This window comes from Centruroides vittatus, unplaced genomic scaffold (assembly GCF_030686945.1).
Source record: "Centruroides vittatus isolate TY-2023 unplaced genomic scaffold, ASM3068694v2 contig_10, whole genome shotgun sequence".
Lineage (NCBI taxonomy): Eukaryota > Metazoa > Arthropoda > Arachnida > Scorpiones > Buthidae > Centruroides > Centruroides vittatus.
The window spans coordinates 6598486-6622522 of NW_027120658.1; the positions used below are offsets into that span (position 1 = coordinate 6598486).

Here is a 24037-nt window from a genome sequence, read left to right on the forward strand (position 1 = left end):
CTTTTATTGGATGTGTATTGTCTTAAAAACAAGCAAATATTACAATTTCAAATCCAAAACTCAAAAATGTTAATATTAAAAGATTTATTTTGAATATTTTACTGAATGTAATTTAAGCCCATTTCCATAGGAATGCTACATTCCAAGATAAACTGTATTTAAGATATATTTGTAAAAAATGAAATCCCTGAAGACAGACAAAAATATTTGAATTTACTTCTATTTTAATTTGTTTCAAAGGCATTCTATGAAAAACAAAATTATAAAAAAGAAAAAATATATATGTATATTGACCTGTTTCCCCAATCTATTTTTGTTACAATATGGGCTTTTAATTCTCTTATTTGATCTTGAGTGAGAGTTCCAGTTATTAACTGTCTCCTCCATTCTATTAGATCTCTCATCACAGTCTGCAAACGTAAAAATACAGCTGTCTCTCTGTACTAAATATAAACAATATATAAAAGTATTATTAATAATTTTTTTCATTTTTATTAAAGGATGTAATTTAAATAATTAAATTAAAATTTAATACAAATATAAGTGTTAATCATTTTAATATTAATTCAAAATAAAACAGAGTTACACTAAACTTTAATATAGGTACCTTCTGATTTACCTAATAATTCAGAATTTTATGAAATATTCTTTAATTTAAAATCAAGAAATTTAACACTAAAATAAAATGGTTCCTACTAGGAAAAACAAAGTTCTTCAAAGTAAATAATCAGTTTCAACATTCCACCAAATGATTAAACTAATATGGCAGGATTTAAAATAATACTTAAAAACATTTTTTTTCAATGTAAATGTAATGTTTGTAAAAATTTGTAATAAATTTATAAATATTCAAAAGGAATCCAAGCTTTGTCATTTTTCACGTCTTAGTGCTTTGGTAACTTCACCTGCTTCTATAGCAAGAATACGTTAGTTTAGAAGTTGCTGATTTGTTTCATTGCTTCAACTATAGAGATCTTGATTGAATTTAGCAGTGTTCTAAAATCTCTTCGCTATTTGCTATGATGCTCTCTTCATCATTCAATTTTCATCAAAATATTCAAAAATATTATATTTGTGTTATGCATTATATGTCAAATTGAATTTCTATTATTAAATCATAATAAAGTTTCTAACATTATAAATATTAACTAACATAACGATCCTTTGAAAAAGGTTTAAAATTAAAATTATATGTAATAAATAAAATCATTTGTCAAGTAATATATGTCTCTCTTTTCTTTAAATATAGAAACAGATAAAATAAATTGTAAATTTTTGTTTATCTCCTTTAATAAAACTTATATAGTTACAAATAAAAAATAATCATGTTCTATTGCAAGAATTATTTTAATAAATAAAATAAATAGCACTTCTTACCACATAAAGTTTCTTCCATATTGCATGCCATTCTCTTAGAACACATGCTACTTCAAGCACAGTTGAATCTTCAACAGGTGTTACAGTTTCTGATAATCTTAAAAAAAATTGTATATATTAGTAATAAACTTAAAAATCTTAGTATATGTTTTATTAAATATAATTGTCATAAAAATATTTCACAAATATCTCTTCAATTCAAAACAACTGAATATATTGTAATATTATGCAAAATCATATTTTGTATTTTCTTTTTGGTAATGATATAAAAATAAATTGGACATAACTATATTTTCATAAGCATCAGTTTTTTTAATACTTTCTGTAAACTAATATTTCCTTACTTTAGAGTTTACTCACTAACTATTTAACAATGCAATCAATAAATACAATGAAGATTCTTTATGAATAATTATTATTTACATCCATTATTTTTCAATAAATTAAAAGTACTCCATAAACATACATAAAAGTTAATTCTAATTAATGTCATAAAATTTAAATTCCTCAAAATTAAATTGCGATTCAGTTTAATTAAACTAATGCTGTTGCAAAGCAATATATAGGGTGTTTCAAAAAGAATCAACTGATTTAAAATGATTACATTACGAAAAATAATGAAGATACGCAATTAAGATTAATTTATATTATTATTATTAATATAAATATATAATTTTATATTTAAATATAAATATATTTTATATTTTAAATAATAAATATTAATAAATTTATATTACAGGGCTAATCTTCAAGTTTTTTTACATACTAAATCATAGGTGCTCAATATGCCCCCCTTTGGATGCATGGAATATGTCCAAACAGAAGTGAAATTCATCCCAAACTTTTGCAAGCATGTCTGGTCCACTGCTGCCACCGTTGCTTTTATGTGGTTTCACAGTTCAACCACTGTAGCTGAAAGAGGAGACACACAAACTCCTAGAAAAAAAAATATTTTATAAACTCCTAGAAGAAAAAAAATTGCATACAATGAGGTCCAGCAACCTAGGAGGCCAGTTATGTAAAGCTGAATCATTAGGTCCCATATGGCCAATCCATCATTGGGGAATCTGTGTATTCAAAAATTCTTGAACTTCCAGGCACCAGTGTGGTGATGCCTCATCCTGCTGGAAAATGAAGTCATCTGAATCAGTCTTTAACTGTGAGAATAACCAGTTTTCTGTTGTCCAGTCGCCATCTTGAAAATATGAAAGTGACAGGTGAATGAAGTACACGGGTGCTGCTAATTGGCAACCTCATAAAACTCAAGAATTTCCTCTTTCTAACAGTATATTGTTTGATAAAATTGAATTAAAAGCTAAATAGTTATGATTTTTTTAAATCAGATGACTCTTTTTGAAACACACTGTATTTAATTTTTCTAGTAAAACCTAAATTTAACATTTCAGATTTAACAGACAAACTTTTTAGTCTGTACATCATACACGAAAATTAACAGCATGTTAATTTTATAATTCTTTTCACATATAATTAAATTAATAGGTTATTTTTTTCAAATCCAAGTATCACTTCTCCTAATTAGTAAATACAATTAAAAATAATTTTTCAAATTCAAACTAGATGAACTTAATAGTAAGTAAAATCTCCAACAACCTTGAAATTAGTCCACAAGGTCATCAAAATTATCACCTTTCTAATATTTTCAATCTACTCCAAAATTGACAAATTAGTCAGATAAACTAACAAATTTCTCAATTTTTTAACATGTGAATTTGGAAAACTTATTTTATTATATAACAAACTTTTGGTTTTAATGAACACCACCTCGCCTGAATTAGTCCATTGAACTGAAGTTTTACTGTATTATGCTAAAAAAAAGAAAAAAAATCAACTAACTAACACCCTATTTGTTGCTGAGGGAGTTTAATAAAAACAAAACGAATGTTAGGACATAAGAAAATGGAATATTCTATTTTCGTATGTCCTAATTTCGATTGTCTATTGAATATACCGAAAACATTTGTTTTCTTTTTATTAAACTCCCTCAGCAACAAATAGAGTGTTGTTACTTGATCTTTTTTTACATTTTGCTGAGTACGATTTTGTTCAATATTATGCTAAACAGATAAAACTTTTAAGATTTTAAAAATAAGTTAAAAATAATTCAAAAAAGAACTCACTCAGTTTTTGATATTAAACATATGATATTTTTAATAATAATTCACAAAAATGTTAATGGAAAATAGTTTATTAAGATATTAAACATTTCTACTAACTTAAACCAGTTATTTATGTTAGGGCTTATTCACACCAGTGAATATGAACACAAAAATTTCTTAAATTTAATATATATTTACAAATTTAAGTTTACAAAACAAAGAGATTTTACAATAATTAAAACTAATATGTATAAAATATACACCAAAATGCATTTAGGACTCTAAAATAGTCCTTCTTTAGTTGGTATTTCAATTAAACTCCCAAGATAAAAATACATAAAAGTTATATTAAAAGGCCAAAATAATGATGAACACATCATAATTAAGAAACTGGCATTATCTCACAAGTGTAATACAATAACTTCTATCTTTTTCATGTTTTCCATAACCAAGTCAGCCATAGAGTTCTACACACAATTAATTACAATCAGTTACAGACCTTTTTAGGCATCAAACAATAAAGCAAAGACACAATATGTGAATATTGATATATATATTCAAATATACAAGTATTTGAGTATAACAACTTCTGTAATACTCAAATATATAACAAGAGTCAATAATAAATAATGTTAATACATATGTGAATATTTAGGGTTTGGGTAGGCCTATTAACAAAACTATTTTTACCAAAATTAGGCAGTGGGCCACATGTTGTGCACCTATTCTAAAATATTAAAATTAAAATAAAAAGAAAACAGTAGATTATTATTCAAAGATTTTATAAATAGCACAATAGCATAAGATTTCTAGAGTAAAATGTTAACAACATAAATAAAAGCACATTTAATGAAACTGTCATACCTTTCATTATCAATGCAAAATGCTTTAAGGTAAATATATGAAGCTGGAAAAATTCCCTTAAAAACAAAGTAAAAAATTTAATACAAAATTGTAATTTATTACAAACTAAAAATTAAGTATATTTTAAATTTCAAAAAGTATAGGAAAACATCAATATTCAGTTAATTCTCTTAAAATAACTATTTAAATAAAATATTCTTAAATATTATTCTCATTTTCAAAAATACCATTTTTCATAAATAGTGCATTAGGTATTTAATCATTCTCAAATACAATTATCAAAAAATTAACTTGACATAAATTTAAACTCATTTGTCATCATCTTTTCCATTAAACATAAAAGTGTGTGTATCACTTTATATGATTTAAATAGTTTAATAAAATCAAATATCATAAAAACTTAACAAAAACTATTTTTTGTACTAAATAAAATATAAAAAGGCCAGTTTTGGAAATAGACAACCTCATGAAAACAAGTCAAAATAAACTAGGAGTGATTTTTTCCACCTGTTCAAAGTGTAGCACTAATAAATCCAGATCTATATTAGTGCAAGGAACATGATTAAATGCATCTGTTCAAAAAATTGTATGTAAATATATTTCAGTTAGCCACATTTTAGATGGGCAGAAGAGCAAATGTCTGCTGCCGACCTATGACAAATTGAAGATTGACTTTGCTTAGTTTGCAGCATTGAAATTTTGTTTCAGTTTATAAGATATGGAAGTTCATAATATGTTGAGACTTATAATGAAGTAGGTCTTCCACATGCATAGCATTTCAATGGGTCAACAGGTGTCCCATCCAAAGGTCAAAAAGTGTCCTCAAAAAAGACAGGTCTGTACACTCCTATGAATGTATTGACTGAAGAATTCATTAACATTGCCTGATGTCATTGTCTGAGACCACCACCATTGATTAACTTTGATGAACTTCTGAATATATTGAATATTTTCTATGGACCAATTATTTCAAAAACTAATACAGTAATCACTGTAGACCTTTTGCCAATGTATATTATGTTGAACATGCTCTAAATGATCATGAAAATTTCTGCCTCCTTCAGTCCTTCTATTAGTGAAGACTGTTGTAAGCTCAGTCCATGATGAAAATAGGACAACAATGTCAATTACAAAGTTTTAGCACATGAAAAAATATGTATTATCATCTTTTAGTGAATTCCAAAATATCGAGTGGGCTCCTAGAACAGGCTATCAAAACTGACTTGCTGTAAATTTGCACAATACACAAGGGGGTAGCAGTATATCACTGCATAACACACATGCAATGTGGGAATGGTTGAATGGATGTACAGTTAAGTTTAGATTAGCAGTGATATGACAATTAGGTTAACAAATTTTTTAAAAATTATAAAAATATCATGAATATACAAAAAAAACTGTTGTCTTCATTTCCCTCTTTCTGTCGTTTCAATACACTAGCAACAGTCCAAAATCGTTCTCACATAAGTTTATTAGAGGGAACCTTTTATTGAAGGCATCACACCTCTGCAAAAAAAAATGCAAATGGAAAAAGCATCCTCTGGCAATTTTGCCAGTATATCACAATATTTACAATATATTTAAGTAAAAATTAAAACTTGACTGATGATATTTACATTTTAAAAAATATAAAAATATCACAAATATACAAAAAAAATTTTTGTTTTCCTCTTCTTTCCATCATCTCAACACATCAGCAACAGTCCAAACCAATCTTCACAGAATGTATCACAAGATGGTGGCTTAACTGTCTACTTCTAGACAAATTACTTTGTATCTAATTATTAACTTAACCTAATCATAATCTGATAATTTGACAGATTGTTGGCTTTAATCAAAAATCAGGTTTGTTGAGATGTTTATATATATTGTATATAACCTAATAAAGGTTAGACTTTAACCAATTGCCTACCATTATTTCAATCACATGTTCTTAATAATTAAACTGATTCATCAATTTAGTGTTTTCAAAACAGAAGTAACTAAACATGAAGTTAAATATGTTGTGTTTTTAATGGCAGAAAGATCTATAATCTAGCATTTTAGAAAGATTATTTTAGCAAACAGATTTGTTTACTAAAATAAACTTTTATGGTCATTCTAAAAAAATTTGTGGACTTTTATAATTTTTCTATAAAATATCATGAAATAGGTTTATAGGAAAGTACATAAATATAACAAAAATAAATTTCCTAAATAAAAGTGGAAAGAAAAAGATGAAATTCAATGACATCACAAATCCAAACAAACATGTCTACAAATACCTTACATAGATACTGTATCAAAAACAAACAAAAAAATTCCCTTTTATTTATTAAATATATATATTTTATTTGTATACTTTGCATTTCTAAAATTATTCATATAACTAATTACAAAGCATTTTAAACATTTAAAATAACTTACTTTCAAAGATTTATTCCTTGTTGAATATCCTCTATACCAACCTACAAATTATAATTAATAAAATTTTATTTATGCTTATAACTCAAATTATAAAATTACAGTAAAAAATATCAAATCTGTAATAAAGAAGACATTTGTCATTTATACATAGTGTAATTAACAGAACTGCATTTGTGTTTTGCATAAAACTATTGTGAAAAAAACAAAGTCAACTGAACTGAGAATGAATAAGTAAGAAACTAGTAAGATTAAAAGGCACTTGTGGGCTATCATTCTGCATGTCTTATGCCACATTCCAATCTCACATATCATGCTCTGTTGCATCACAAAATGATTATGTGAGAGATCAGACTTGAAAGAAAAAAATTTTTTTTCCGCTGAAAATTTAATTAAAAAATTAGCTACAATTTTTCCTACAATTGTTAAAATTGTAAAGGATATGATTTTATCCCTCCATGGAGTCACTTCCCTTTCAAGATGATACATTGAATGTGTCACCAGGAACTTGGCGACAAGAAATTGTTATTGGACATAGGTGCTGCAACATTGTCAAAAAGAGCAAGGGGAAAAGAGGGGGAACCCCCAATAAAAGGCAGTGATGGATGACAACAACAAGTTCCTCCGCGAGAACTCCTTCCATCCAAGTGAACTCCAACAGTCCTTTGATCCATTCAGATCCCTTACCAGGTATCTATAGAACTTATATGTAAGCTCTATCTCTCCAACTTAGATCTCGTGAAGAAGCTTTAAGGTTTAAATATGAGATGATAACCTTTTTGTAGAACTAGCTTAATAAACTAAAATTGTTATTGTTAGAATTGTGTTTGGTGCACTTCCTCAATCTGTGCCATCCCTCATATCAAACTTACAAACGCAACCACTTACACAGAAAAAAAAAACGCAATTAGCAGCCATCTAGGTTTCTCTGTCTACCTTGAAAACACAGTGGTGTCAGTCCTGACAAAATTGTCATCGCAAACGCGGTGTCGACCCTTTGGTCCAGTGATGCCGAAGCATAGGGGGCACTTCGTGCATTGTCACAATTATGTACCCAGTGAAAGAAACAATTAAATTTCACACAAATCATTTATTCACAATTATATACAAATAAATTATCATATAATTAAGATTAATTTGTTTCAACAACATTCAGAAAATGCTGTATTTATTTGTTTATGAAGTCAAAATAATTAATTTTAAAAAATCAAAAATGCCATACAATATTACATGCTAACATGTTTTATTCTTTAATTTGAGAATTTGTGTTGATGAAACATTCTGTGGAGAATGGATTAATTCATTTCAATATTTGGAATTTTCTTTGTCTGAACTTGTTATTGTTCATATTATGCAGGAATGTAATACAGTAGACCCCCATAATACGGTAGATACGTTCCATGTTATATGAATCCGTGTTGTACGAGTCACTTATCTAAGAAGAGATCTAAGAAAGCTATATGTGGCTATAGCTTTCTTAGATCTGTGCATACGAAGGTCCTTGAAAGCACTACTTTTCTCAGTTCATTACAAGTTTAATATGCTACCGTACATCATCCCTGCAAATGCATTCCAGCCTGCACGTTACGTTGACGCCGCCATCGCCACCCTACTGAGAAGAGCACTCTTGCTACCATCAACCCAAGAGCTTATAAACAGTGAATTAAATAACATTAACTTAGCCGTACGTGCAGTGGGTTTCTCACGTGCTAAGTACATGCATCTACTCAGCAGAGTCAAGAAAGCACTATTTCCATGCACCATGTTAACAAACAGGAAGGAAGTTACACTTGTGCAACCAGCGTTACCATACCTCGGTCCACTTTCGCTATGCATATGCCGCATGTTTCGACAGCATGGTCTGCTCCTGCCTCTTTCTCCGTTACCTAGCTTGCACAGACTCCTCTGCAATGACCGAGACAAGTTCTCTATCTTTGAGAGGTCAGGAGTTTATGTGATTCCATTAGAAAATCCCGTTACAAGGAGTAGTACAAGATACATTGGGGCCACAGCAAGAATGCTGGCTACCCGCTTGACCGAACACCAAGACGATGTGGCAAAAGGAAGATACAACACTGAACTCGCAAAAAGGGTGCCTGACATGAATTATAACCCGTTATGGGCTCAATCTTCTATACTCAGGACCTGCAATGACCGAAAGCTCCTCTTCATATGGGAATCGCTATACATAATAACATTGGAAATGTGCAATGCACCTACGCTGGAACTGCCCAACATATGGATCGCCCTATACAAGCGATTAAATGGCGAGTTACGTCACATTTCACACTATTGACGAGAAACAGTACCACGCATGCGCCATATTACAGCACGTTCGCAACATCGTATGTATTCAAAAATCGTAGATTCGTATCGAATGTCGCCAAAATATGTTATATTTAAATTTTTGTGTGTGTTCTCCTTTGTTTCGAACATTCATGTTCAATATATATAAAAAAATCGTTCATTCACTTGACAACGATGGAAATACATTCGTCGAAAGCGCTCGAAAGAAATGAAAAATATTTAATAACGCCGTACACAGTGAGTTATATTTCATGTTTATAGGTTTTCTTCCATAAAATTAATCGATTCTAGACTAATTTGACTCAACATTTCCAAATCACGTATAATTTTTTGGGAATAAATCCATATAAATTGTGTTATAAACAAAAAATTGCAGGATTACTTACAGAGTGTGCACCGTTCGACAACGCCATTGCTTAAGCTTGTTTACGTCACGGAGCAGCTCATTGAACGGCGGGCGCATGTTTCCTGATCAGCAAATTTTAAGTTATTAATAAAAATATAATTTTTATGGCCATTGAATAATAAATGTTTTTTAGTAGGTCCAGTGCGAAAAATTTGCTTTAATTTTAAGTTATTAATAAAAATATAATTTTATGGCCATTGAATAATAAATGTTTTTTAGTAGGTCCAGTGCTCGTTTAAACTCAACGGTTTGTACAATATCCGCTATTGGTCCAGATTCGACCAATCCTGTCGCGACACAAGTCGGCAATGATGTTTTACCATGTTATACGAGTCTCTTTTAGCGTGTTATATGAACACGATTGCAATATTTTCACCCTGTTATACAAATCCATGTTATATGAACCCGTGTTATAGGGGGTCTCCTGTATATTACATTCAAAAAGACTTTACAGAAAGGTATTAAAAGGAAATTTTATTTAGAGTGAAAAATTCTAATTGGAGATGTAACAAAACAACAAATATATAATAATGACATTGATATGCATAAAAATATATGGAAAAAGCATAAAATTCAACATGGAAAATCATAAAACCATCTATATTTGTACAAAAAAATCATTTTAAATGGAAAATAAGTTTCATGAACTACTGAAAACTATTGGATAAAAAGTCGCCATCTATTATTTAGAGAAAGAATGTAAGTTGAATTTATTACATTTCAATATCACACAAGTATTAAGAACTAAAAGATTCGATGTATGTTACAGTAATAATAAAATATAAATACTTGTCATAATTTTAATATTTTAGTAAATAAAATATTTGAATCACTGTTTATTTAATATTAAAGCAACTTGTGAAATTGACAAATTTAAATTTCTAATTCTACATTATTCACTTGTTTATTTTATTTGTTTACTTTATTGGTAGTTGTGAGTTATCTTCTTGCATATTGCAAAAAGATATAACTGCCAAGTATCAATAAAAATATATACAGTAGAGCATCATTTATCCAAAAGCCAGTTAACCGAAAGCTTTCCAGTCGGACTGTGTCATGCTGAATCGAACGTTTTTGATACTAGATTAACTTCTAAAGTATAATTTTTTTTGCTTTTATATTTTTCAATATATTTATTTTGTTTGTACAAAATAAAAAAATAATTTTTAACAATACAATAGCCTCGATTATTATTATAAAAATTTTCGTTAGGCTTAAAACTGACGAAAATTCAACACGAAGCGACACGCAACGGAGAAAAATTTCAACATCGGATAGGTTAATATATGTTTTCATACATAATCAGTTATCCAAAAAAATCAGTTATCCAAACAACCCCAGTCCACAATTGATTCGGATAAACAATGCTCTACTGTACTTATAATTGATAAAAACCACAGATTCAGGAACTGAACATTAAGACATTTCATTCTTAAAAACAATACTAGAATTAGAAATTTCTACACTGGAGTACTTTATAATACACGTACCTCTCTGCCTCAAATAGGAAGTTCTGTAGTGCCTGAAGAAGAGCCGTAATGGTTCAAAAACATTTGCAACTACTTTATTATTTGGTTGGAAAAAGCACACCGGTAAAAGGCAGAGAGGTACATGTATTATAACAATGCTAAAAATTATTTTAATACAAATCTTTAAATTATTATCTTTGATTAAATATGCTAATAGGGTACTAACTTCCCATTTATAATTAAGATTGGCACAAAAGAAATACAATAACCTAGTTATTTAATCAACAATTATCTTTCAAAGAAGCTATTCAGAATTACTATAGGCATTTGGGGGGGCAAAGAAATCAACCCTAAAAATTAGCAACTTTGATTCCTGTATATATAGTCAGTCTATGACATTTTTACTTGGTGAAGAGTCACTGCCATGACTCTCAATCTTTAAATATTTAATATCAATAAGTATAATGATAATAAAATTCACTAACATTTAATAACAGTATAATGCAATTTAAATTTTTATTTAAGTACATTAAGCATATGAATTTTACAATAGTAATTTAGCCCACTGAAAAATGTTAATTAAATATATTCACACCTTTGACATGTCCAGCATAACGTTTAATTCTATAAAAATGTTTTTGATCCCTTTAAGAGATCTTCTTCAGTTAATGTTTACAAAGAAACGAACAAAAATTTGAATTTAAAAAAGAATGAAGATTTCAAAAACTGGTCATGCATCTAACGGTAAAAAACGTAAATCCGTTCTTAATAACGTCACATCTAACGTAAAATTTAAACATCCAAAATAATCCTAGCACACGTATATAAATTACCCAATGGTAAAAACAATATTAGACAGGAATAAAGTAAAGCAGCTTCTGCAGAGTCGTAAAATTACGTCATATCCTTTTTATAGAAAGACTTCCAGGCCGTAGATAAATGTTAAAATCATTTTATTACTTTTCAAAAAACAAATTATCTATTGAAACTAATTAACAAATCAATTTCTAAATATTGATTAAGCATTCAAACTGCCTCAGTGAATCTACTTTAAAATTTAAAACAATTAACTAGTTTGAATGTTACTCTAATCTTTGCTAAAACAGGGTTGTTAATATCACATCAACATCATTGTTTGCTATAGTATAAAACTTATATCTAAACTACATATATTCATCAAGCAACAGGAAAATGGTTATCAATTGGCCAAATCAAAATCTGATTAAAAACTGAAACCAATTAAACAACTTTTATGACTAAATACATCAGAGTCAACTAAAAATAGCCTTAACTAGCTAATTGTCTATTCAAATACTTAATTATTCATTTATCTATTGTCCATTAATTAACTGTTTCTAAATAGTTAATTGTTCATTACACAATTTAAGAAGAGGTAAAAGATCATTGTACAACATCAATTAATCTTCTATTATACATTTAGAAATTTCATAAACAATAAAGATCATTAATGATCAGATGCCTCCAGATTTGTAAAAACTGAAACAACAACAAAAAGCAACTAATTTTTAATGTGTAAAAATTATTTTATATCCAGGAAGAAATATATCCAAAAACAAAACAATAACATCTATTTCTGAAAAAAAAGTTTAATATATGGAATTATCATTCCAACAATTTTATATACCATATATTTTTAACCTTATAAGAAACACAACTGTAATGAATGCATACATTTTTCGTATTGATTTTTTGGGGAAAAAATATTCTTCACAGTATAAGATGCATTTGGCTTATTGGACTCATCCATTTTCAGATTAATTTCAGGTACAAAAAAAAAATGTGTTATAAGAAAACAACAATAATTATTATTTGAAACAAATTTAAAAAGTACTGTTAGATGGGTGCATAAAAATAATAAAAACAACTAGACAAACTTCTTACTGTCTAGTAATGAATGATGTAAATGAAAACAAATTATAAATCTATTATAAAATAAGGTTTTATTACATATTTATATCTTAAATATTTATTTCAACAGATTTCCATACTGAACATTAAAACATTTCATTATTAATTAAAAAACAATACTAGAAATTATTTTAACACAAATCTTTAAATTATTATCTTTGATTAAATATGTTAATAGGGTACTTAACTTCCTATTTATCATTGAGATTGGCACAAAAGAAATACAATAACCTAGTTATTTAATCAACAATTAATTTTAACTGATGTTGATGCAATTAGTCATTAGTCAATAAAAAAATAAGTTTTAATTAACTTCAAATTTTATAAATAATCAATTTATTATGCATCTTATTCTTCAAAACACGATGTTCTGAAAATTTTAAAATAAGTAAACCTTTCATTGCACAAAATTAAGAAAACAAATAAATATGTTTTATTAAAGATCCCCCTAAAAAAACAAATGCTCTTTATGTAAACAATTTTTAAGCACATATATCCATCTCAAAATCTCTTCTCAGATCAAATAGTATAACCTCAACCACAAAATTCAAAGTAGAATGTTGTAACTGTTTTAATTAAAGTTGTGTGATACTGAGAAAAGCTACTAAAAATAAGTTTAATACCTTGAAAAACATTTATATATTATTATTATTATTATTATTATTATATTTTTAAATTTCAGTATGGGGACATCAAAGAACAATTTCTAAGCACTAGATATGCTATCTGCATCCCATGCATTGATACAATTATTTCTCTAGGTGAATTTATAAATCCAAAAAATTACAAATTGGACAAATTAACTTTACCTGCACCAATCCACAAGCCTCAGGAACATACACAAGCCACTATATAAATGATGGAAATCTTTGTTTGTTTTCCCCTAATGCAAAAGTGCAGTGAATCTGATATGAAACAGATAATCAAATAAAAATAAAAATGTAATACAGTAGAGCGTTGATAAGTGGAACATTGGTAAGTGGAATGGCCGGAAAGTGGAACGATTTTCAGTCGGACTGTGTCGTGCTGAATCGAATGTTTTTGATACTAAATTTACTTCTAAAGTATAATTTTCATGTTTTTTATATTCTTTAATATATTTATTTTGTTTGTACAAAATGCAGAAATAATTTTTAACGATACGATAGCCTCGATGATTATTATAAAAATTTTCGTTAGGCTTAAAATCGACGAAAATTCAACACGAAGCGACACGCAACGGAGAAAAATTCAACAGGAAGCGATACGCAACGGAGAAAAATTTGAACATCGGACAGGTTAATGTATTTTTTCGTACAAAGTCGGAAACTGGAACAAATCATTAACTGGAAGGACCCCAGTCCCCAATTGGTTCCACTTATCGACGCTCTACTGTATTAAGTTGTTGTCATATATTTTTGATGTAGAGTTCATGGCTTTTAGAATACTGAAATTTTCAATGTTGTTTCATGTCTTTTGCCCAGTTTTCTTTAATGAGAACTGATTGTACAATTTTTCTTCCCCCTATCCTAGCTTTCCTATAAACCAGGTGTCAGTCATTGGTGATAGTGCTCTAAGCGTTTCTCAACCTTTTTCCTCCTTTTGCCCACTTTGAGCTTATGTAGCCCCCATAATAATAGCTCAGTTTGATAAATCTAGCATTGCAAACATCATCATTAACATTAAATTACATAACCTTCAACATTCTAATTCAAAATAAGTGTACTATACATAATTACGTATAGTAATACTGTATTTTTAAAAATACTTAAGTTTAGCTCCACACACAATTTTATGTGAATTTCAGAGCAAACAAATGGTGGTGCTAAATTGAAATTTTACAGTCATATGCACTCTATACATCTACATGCAATAGACATATCTTTTGATATGACACATCCTTCGAAAAAAAATGAAAACAATGTACTTTGCATATACATGTAAGATTTGACATGTCTTCATTTACAAGAAACAAATGTATGTATATTGTCTAATAACAAATAACACATTTTATTTTCAAAATTTTCTTATCAAATTTACTTTCATTTAGAACAGTGTTTCTCCAATGGGGTCACACACCCTCTATTTGAGAAACACTGCTCTAAATGAACCTGAAAAACCCACTATTTTGTTTTTATGGATTAAATTAAAAATTAATACATAAAAGTTATATTTTTAAAGACCTCTCAGACAAATGCAAGCAAATGAAAGTACCAGATTTTATGAAAAAGTAAAGAAAAATGAGGATGTTGCCAAAAGTTCAGATTAAGGTAGAGAAAGCTCAGAAGATGACAATATTCTGCCAAAAAGAAAACATCCTCATTTAAAATTAATGTTTTTTACCTGGTAAACAGTGAAGAAAAATTAATATTAATGTGCAATCCTTTTGACTGTGACTGTTACTTATTGATTGATTTAATAAACATATTTTTCTTCATTAAGAAAAAGAATAGTATACTTTTGCTAACTTTTGGAACCTAACACTAAGATTTGTCCTAGTCCTTTGTTTTGTATAGTGTGGATTTGCATAACACAGTCCTTTTTCACAACCTAATTACCACACTAATTGGGGAATATCCATACAATCATTCTAATCAAACAAACACAATAGTTAAGGTATAAAATAATTATATTCTATATAAAAAGTTTTATACAAGAGATATTAATTTATAAAACATTAATTAAAAACTATTATTTATATAAAAATTAAGTCAAATTTAAACATACCACCACATTCTTCCAGTATTTGTACTGCTTCTCCTATTTCTAGAGACAGACCATACTTTATATTTCCATCATAGTTGTAAATTGCTAAAAATATAATTATTCCAATTTATTGTTTATGAAAAATATTAAAATATAATTTGTAAGGATTGTTCTGATAAAGTAAAGTAGCAATATAAATCAAAATATGTAAATAATCCTGAAAGCTTAATATTAATTATCCTGATATTTAACTTCAAATGTTCATTTCATACTTCAAATGTTCTTTCTATAGTACTTAAATAATTATACTATCTAAAATTCATATCTTCAAAATTATAACACATTGTTCAGATGCTATATGTACAGTAGTAAGCACTATCCCTAATTAGTAAACACTGTTTGATCTGTCTTTAATGATAATTGTAATAAAAATAATAAACTTAATCTTTACATCAACATTTTCATATTCAATTAGAATTACTACTTATGAAAAAGTCATTCATATTATTTTTAAAACATCAATGCATTCCATTTTCATTTGAACTAACCTTAACATTAATTATTCTATTTATTAGTAATTACAGTAGAATCTTGTTTTAATAGATTGCTTGGGCCACTGAAAATCATCTGTTGTTTTGAGAATTCGTCATATCAAGAACAATGGATATCCTGCACACACAGGAAAATATTCATTATTTAACCCTATACATATAAGAAATGCCTGTATTTGAAATTATTCAGTCTTTTAAGATCTTTCTTCTATAGAAACATGTATGTTACAAGATCGTATATTATGTCATATATGTGTATAATAAAGCTGACAGAAACTGCATATACTGTAAGCACAAAAAGAGGCAAATTGCATATGCTCACTAGCACTTCACGACTTTACAATTTGTTAAAAAATTTGTCCATCTTGGTTTGTTCTGATGCTGCTTTTCTGTCTATTAAATACAACAACCACTTGATATTAGAAATGTCATGTACTGTATGGCCTGTTCCTTTATGCTGAATCTTGTCAGGAAGGTCTTCACAACTTGGAAAGACTTGATAGCCTCACTAAATTTCGGCACTACACTTGGACTGGCATCAGAATGTTCACTAGATGTCTCCTCCTCAATCATATTGATCTGATGACACTCTTCATACAATTCTTCAATTGTACTGTACCATACATATCTCTGACATAACAAGTTCATCATCAAACGCTGTAAAATCCAAGAAACACTCAAATATTAACTAAACTTTGAAAAAAAAAGTAAAGTTTACAAAAGATGGGGCTAAAAATATCCATTATTCCAAGTTTTGGATCCACTAAAAAGGAGGTAAAATTACATTGATTTGGTGAAATCTGGGGAAAAAATTTGTTATTCCAAGAAAGCCATTGTTCCACAATCTGTTAAAACAAGATTCTACTGTATATTATATTATTATTAACTTATTAATAAATTTACAAAACTAATTCTTGTTATAACTGTTAATAACATTTTTATAGTAATGATTTAGTTTTTAGTAGGAAAAAAATTAAATCAATAGTAGAAAGAACATTACACAGATTTATATTAAGTTTTGAATAATCAAGGTTTCAGATATCTTTTTTTTATACCATACAACAAAATTTGGAATTTTGTGATATAGCAGATTTGCAAAAAACAGATTTAATTCAAATTTAAATTTAAAAAAACTGTAAACTTAACATAGTTATATAGTGGGTGATCAGTTAGTGACCATAATCCATTCCAAGACTTTGTTTGCTATCCAAACTGTTTCTTAACCGATTATCGATGATTTACCATAAGTATTTTTTTTTTTTCTGATCCTGATGAAGGTCAATTAATTGACCAAAAACGTTAAATTACATTAATAAAATAGACAGCATACTAAAGATTGGTAAAGTTTAGTTGCCATAAGTTTAAATGGAAATTTGATTAATTCGTTCTGAAGACCCCCAAAAATAAAAAATATATATACTTTCTTACTATGTTTATTTATATGTAATAATAAAAATACATGTATACATAGTCTTGCATTTTTATTTGTCATGTTTTTTTCTGTTTGTGGAGTTAAAGAATCTGACTAATGTTGATTACTTTTCTCTCTTCAGGATTTTTCATAAGTAATTAATAGCATTGTAATTGTAGAGATCTATAAGCCTATTAACCTCAACCTGGTTTGGATGCCATTCTAATACTATTCTTCTCACATCCTCCCACTTCTTCAAAATATCTTTAATATCAGATATCAGCATTAATCCTCTTTTTCAGAAAAAAAAAAACATATTTTGCCGAGTTTCTTGGTGTTCTTCATTCAAGAGTTCTTGGCATTCTTCTGTCGTCAGATCCATTTCAGGTTCCATTATGAGCTCTTCAATGTTCTTTATTTCTCAGATGTGACTTTTGTTACGCCTTTATTTCTCAGATGTGATTTTTGTTAGCTGCTTGAGCCTTCTTGATTATACTATATCTTTCTTAGATAAGATTGAACTGTGGCCTATTATAGATCTATTCAAGCCATACTGCCCAGCAACATCAGACATCTTCTGCCCACTCTATACCTTTGCCATTATACTTTCACCTTTCGAAAATAAAAACCAATGCAAAACTTAACTGCCCACCCGACAGTCTCGTGAATACTATTAAAGAATTGTTTCTGTCAGAAAAATAAAAGGCTTGAATTACAAGGAAAAGTTTCAAAGTTCGGAGGAATACTATCCGATCGGTATATACCAGATTGAGCGTCGATGTCAACGTCTCCCGCGCTCCGTAAAGTTTCTAATTGTTGCCTGAAGACAAGGTAAAACCAATCAGTATTCAGTATTTTACGTCACTTCTTCTTGTGTTTGTTCTGTGAGGTGTTCATTATTCGAACATAAAAGTCTTTCGTGAAAGTGTTCATTATCCGATTTGTTCGTTAACCAATCACCTACTGTATCTGTTTATAAATTATGAATCAAAGGTACTAAAAATATAATTTTCAAAACTGATATCATAAATATTTGATTCCATTACTGAAACAAATACAAAAAATGTGTTCTAAATTTTAATTAGTTCATAATAAATTTCAATAATTTTTCTGTTTTCTAAGATCATACTTTTTATTCTCAAAAATAATTAAAATAAAAAAAAGCCTGAACTAACAAATTTTTTATTTAAACACCATTACAAAAATAAAATTTTCTGTAAATTTAAAATATGCAAGCAAATAAATAAAATGCCAAATTCAAAATTTTTTTTGCAAGACTGGTTGTGTAAATAAATGAAACACTTCAAAATCTTTATATAGGATCAGTTTTTTAATTAAATACAGTCGACTCCGCATAAGTCGACACCCCAAAGGGAAGTGGAAAGGTGTCGAGTTATCCAATGTGACGACTAAAGCGGAGTTGGAAAAAAAAAACCACAAAACTACAATTAATAAAATGCAGTAGTGCGTTATACAGTAGTATAGGCTTACAATACATTGTGTCCTCCATTTACAATTACTCTGTAGATGAAAAACTGAAAAATTCGTTAATGTTGTTTGTTTTGATCACTTAACTGTCTCGACTTTCTTTTTCAACGATCACAAACGCCTTGAAAACATTATGTTCGCAATTGTCAATTGTTGGCAAGTAACATCTAAGGATTCTTAATGCCTCTAGCATGAGAAAATGCAAAATTGGATTCTGGTGCGACGTTGACGTAGATTGTATATTTTCTTTTTGTTTATTTGTTATTATTTTATACATAAAAGTACATAAAATGTTAAGGCATTTTTATTAATATGTATATATATATATATAATAATATTATTATATTATTAAATATATTAATTATATATTAATAAATAAATCGACTCCCCCTCCTGAAAAAAATGAGTTCGCACCACACGTGCGGAGTGAATTCATTTTTTCAGGAGGGGTGACGACTTATCGGAGTGTGGGACAGCAAAAGTATGTTGCCTTATCCAGTGGTGACGAGTTAAACGGTGTCGAGTAAACCAAAGTTTTTTTTAACATTAATGCCTATGTAAGTCAGCCGGGACCACAGAATGACTACTTAACTGATGGTGTTGAGTTATCCGGGTGTCGACTTATGCAGACTCGACTGTATATTAAAGACAAACATTTTCAATTTACATCTGTTTTGAACAAAAATGGACCTGAAGATGATCTTAGATGTAGATTGAAAATATTTGTCTTTAACATATTTAATTAAAATTCTTAACTGATCCTACTAAAAGTTTTGAAGAGTTTGATTTAAAACACTAAATTAATATTTCTGCACAAAATAAATGCAGAAAAAGTTTCTAGAAGGCCAAAAATATTTATTGGATTAGAGGATTTGGGATAGAATCCTCCCATCTTTATAACAACAATAAAATAACCTGAAATTAACTATTAAACTTTTTTCCTTCCAAATGGCAGAGAAACTGATGATCACAATATCAAAAGATACTTTTTGTATCAAAAAAATTAAATAAATTATTAAATATCACCCAATAATTTAATAAGCCTCTCAACACCCAAACCCAAAATAGAAGCTAGATAGACTAGGTACAGTTCTTTCAATTTCTTAAATTTAACGCTTTATAAAGTTGTGTAATTTTGCATATTTCATAGTTTTTTTGGGATATTATTTATATAAAATTTAAAGTCTTTTTATTATAATTCTTAGATTTATTTATATATTTTTGTATAACATTGATTATATCTAAAGTGAACAAACATCTCAAATTAGGTAGGACAGTCCCACTTTTTAATATGCTGTTCAGATTTTAAAACTGTCTCAAAAAAAAATGTCCTAATTTTTAAAGTGTTTGAAATATATCCCACTTTGGACTGCTTTGTAATTATATTCAAAAATGGCCAATATTCATTGCATGAATTGACATATAAGTTACAGCATAAAAGTTTTAATATCCAATTAATAGAAACAGTAGCCCAATTTGAATTATTGCCAAGTTTGGTTCTAATCTGTCAGAATGTGAATGTGTAACATGTAGTCATCACTTATAAAAGGGAGTTGATGATTTTTGCTAATTATGTGAGTAAATAAAAAAGATAAATCTCTAATTATTTTAATTTTTATGAGTAAAACAAAATATTGTGACTGTTTACTGCTGTTAATTCTGTATTATACTGCATTTAAATTGTTTTTATTTTCTCTATAAAGGTTCTAATACATGTTTTGATTTTTTTCTGTCACTGTCAATAAAGTATATAAAGTAAATAAAGCCATAAGTAACTGTTCATTGTCACTACCATTGTCTTTAGAGACAATGGTAGTGACATTAGATTTGACATCAGTGTGTGAGATGTCAAACTCTGATGTCAAATTGTCTCAAGTTATAACTCACCTGCTTTCCCATCTCACCATGCGTTGGGCATGTGAGATCTCTACACGAAAGTGAAAATGGCTGACGGATATGCTATTCCAATCGCAATCAAAGCATTAGAAAAAGCTGAAACAGTTGTTTAAGACAGCAATGAATTTTTCGACCATGAATAGATGCCATTTCTTTTCATGTCAAGTCAACACTTGATATGAAAAGATAATTAAAGAATTTTAATTTATAACTGATAAAATTATACAACAAATTTTTCCAAAAATGAAAAGAAGTATCTAATTCATCGAAAAAGATAATTAAAATGATAGTAAATTATATGTATAAATTATTAAGAGCATAGACACTATATTAAGATTATTTATTAATCAGAAGTGTTAAGTTAATAAATAATCTTAATAAACAAAACAATTTAAGAAATAGATCAAGGAAGAAAACTATATGAAGAAAGAATTAAATTAAAATACTTTTTCCATTACACAATGGATTTTTTGGCTCCAACACACACAATTTTTCAACTAATTCTCTCACCACAAATTGAATTCTTTTTTTCTTGTAAATTCATTGTCAAATTTTCCACTGTTCATTTTCTTATTATTTTTTATATATGTTACTAATATTTCTTTTTGTTCTTTGCTTATTTTTTAAAATAAAACAGTGGAGGTTTCCATTTTGTTTCTGCATATTATATTGCTATATTATATTATATTGCTAAACTTTTAACTGTAACACGTGGTAAACTAAATCACGTTAATTTGTTTAGAACTTGTTACAGTTAGGTTGATTGGTTGAATCATTATAGTTGCAAACCCAGATGCATTGTAAATAATCCCATTATGCTTAACGACACATGTAACCAAGTGAGTATGATGTATTTCCGCTTGCCTTTCGAGTTTGCTTGATGGGTCTAACTCAAGACTACCAATTATGTGAATCATAGTAACACAAATGAGCTCAATGACATCAATTCAAGTACAACAAAAAAAACTCAAGACTAAGGGCCCTGTCACCAATAATATCAGAAAGCTAGAAAACCAATAGTTATTGACCAAAATTGATCATGTAACTCCTCTGATATGATATTGAAGCACTCAGTCTAAGATCCTACTTTTTACATTTCAAGATCTGGTCACTTTAATTGTATCTGCTTGGGTCACACTGCATAGTGCCAAAATCATTACTTGGCAATATTTTTATTAAAGTTCAATAAAAACCCTAGTCTGCTTATTTTGACATTCAGCATGAAATTGAATCACAAAGCAAGCTTCAGTAAAAACAGCAAATTGTCAAGCTCCTGTGCAACAGACATCCCATGCACCACACACCTAGTGATGTCACAGTGAGTTCAGATAGGTAAGCAGAAAGTGACATTTGGGATCAAGGGCAGTTTTCAATAGCTTCAAAATCTAGATCTGTTCAGATCAAGAATTTATTACAGTTCTAGATTTTGAAGCTATGTATCCTTCAATTAAATTGGAACCATGCTTCTGTGCCCCTAGAGATTTCCTCTTCCAAGCCGTTCCACCCAGGCCTAAACACCACAAGCAGATTTTAGAACTAGCCCACCTTATGTGCTACACCTCATTTTTCACCTTCAACCAGCAAATCTATCTTCAAAAAAAGAGGGGTTCCAATGGGTAGCCTCCTATCTGGTGACCTCTGTGAATTAGTTGTTAGAAAATTAGATAGCCAAGTCCTAGAATCTTTCAACACAGAAATCATACTTTACATGCATTATGTCAATGATATTATTATTATTTGGAGATCCAAGCCAGATATTGATAGAGTTCTGCAGACCGTCAATAACAATCTGTTTGGGCTTAAGTTAAAGTTAGACCAACAGGATAAGATGGCTCATTTCCTTGACCTCAATATTTATCTGAATCAGGGTTGTAAGCCTAATCTTCAATCTTTCTTCATCCCCTCAACCTTGAACAATCCATTTACTTATAAAATATCCACTTACAGGGCTCTAATCCATAGAGCTTTTACCCATTGCTCTAGCATTAATAATGTGCTTCATAAAATCAAACACATCAAACACATCGCCATAGCCCACAATTACAACAGTAAGCTTATAGATAGGCTAGCTCAAAAAATACATAGTTACTTAAAAAAATGAAGCGATTAATTTTAGACCTCCTAAACAGCAATGTAAACGAATTGTAGTTGATTTTGACCCTAGAATGAGCCAAGCGTTTAAAATCATAACTAAGAAGGTCAAAGCTGCTCTTACATACAACGCAACCCTACGATATATAAACTTCTGGCTAATACCAAGGATAAATGCAGTAAAGCCAGAAGACCAGGGATTTACTCTGTTCCACTTGAGGACAATAGATTTAAGCCAAACAAAAAATTAACATACATAGGCTCAACCAACAGGTCATTTACAAAAAGGATAGCTGAACATAAATACGACACATACAACAATAAGTTTAATTCCACCCTAGCCCAGTTTGCAAGTGAACCAAATATAACGGCCAAATGGGAAGAGGGTAAGATTATTATACCTATGCTTGATTATAACAAGCTTACAACAATTGAAACAATAGAAATCTTTACAAAATCCTTCAAAGAGAACTGTATTAACAGCAGACTCACTCTCCACTGCATGGTAATCACTCCTCAATGACCCTTTAAATTAAATAGACCAATCCACTCTCATCAAGCTCGTTGCAATCTTTCAAGCATTTTCTAAATTTATCTTGTTTTTTATTTTCCACTTTTAACAATTATCTTATCATCAATAGTCATTCGCACATCTTGGTTTAACTCAAAAGATAATTAACATTGTCAATATCATCAATATCATTTAAACTCTCTTAGCAATGACGTCACTAGTAAGAAGAAACCTTTATAAACAGTGATATCATTTAAATATCTGCTAACTGACGTTCTAACCAACCTTATTGTACCTGAAGAAGACCATTCAAAACAGCTGAAAACGTTTGTACTTAGTGATTAAACTGCTAGAAACAAAGTGTGAAAGGTTTTTTGTGTTACTGATTTTAAGTAGTTCTAGCTTTGAGTGCAGAGACTTCTTTACTGATTCAAGAATTTGAAGATATGAGAGAAAAATATGAAAATTGTGAAAATGTAAAGTCCAGAAATGTTATTAAATGGAAGACTGAAGATGAATCCAAATGATTCTC

The 24037-nt window shown here is 28.9% G+C and overlaps 1 protein-coding gene across 3 annotated transcripts in view; it reads right to left on the minus strand.

Annotated features, from left to right (window-relative positions):
- Positions 1-24037, minus strand: part of spg (dedicator of cytokinesis spg) — a 148613-nt gene that overhangs the window by 116251 nt on the left and 8325 nt on the right. For all 3 annotated transcript variants that reach the window (XM_067272606.1, XM_067272549.1, XM_067272480.1), the window contains exons 2-6: positions 15579-15662; positions 6765-6805; positions 4359-4414; positions 1378-1474; positions 295-443 (exon numbers count right to left, since the gene is read on the minus strand). In XM_067272606.1, the coding sequence (XP_067128707.1) occupies positions 295-443; positions 1378-1474; positions 4359-4414; positions 6765-6805; positions 15579-15662 (427 nt within the window). The remainder of the gene's footprint in view (positions 1-294; positions 444-1377; positions 1475-4358; positions 4415-6764; positions 6806-15578; positions 15663-24037) is intronic.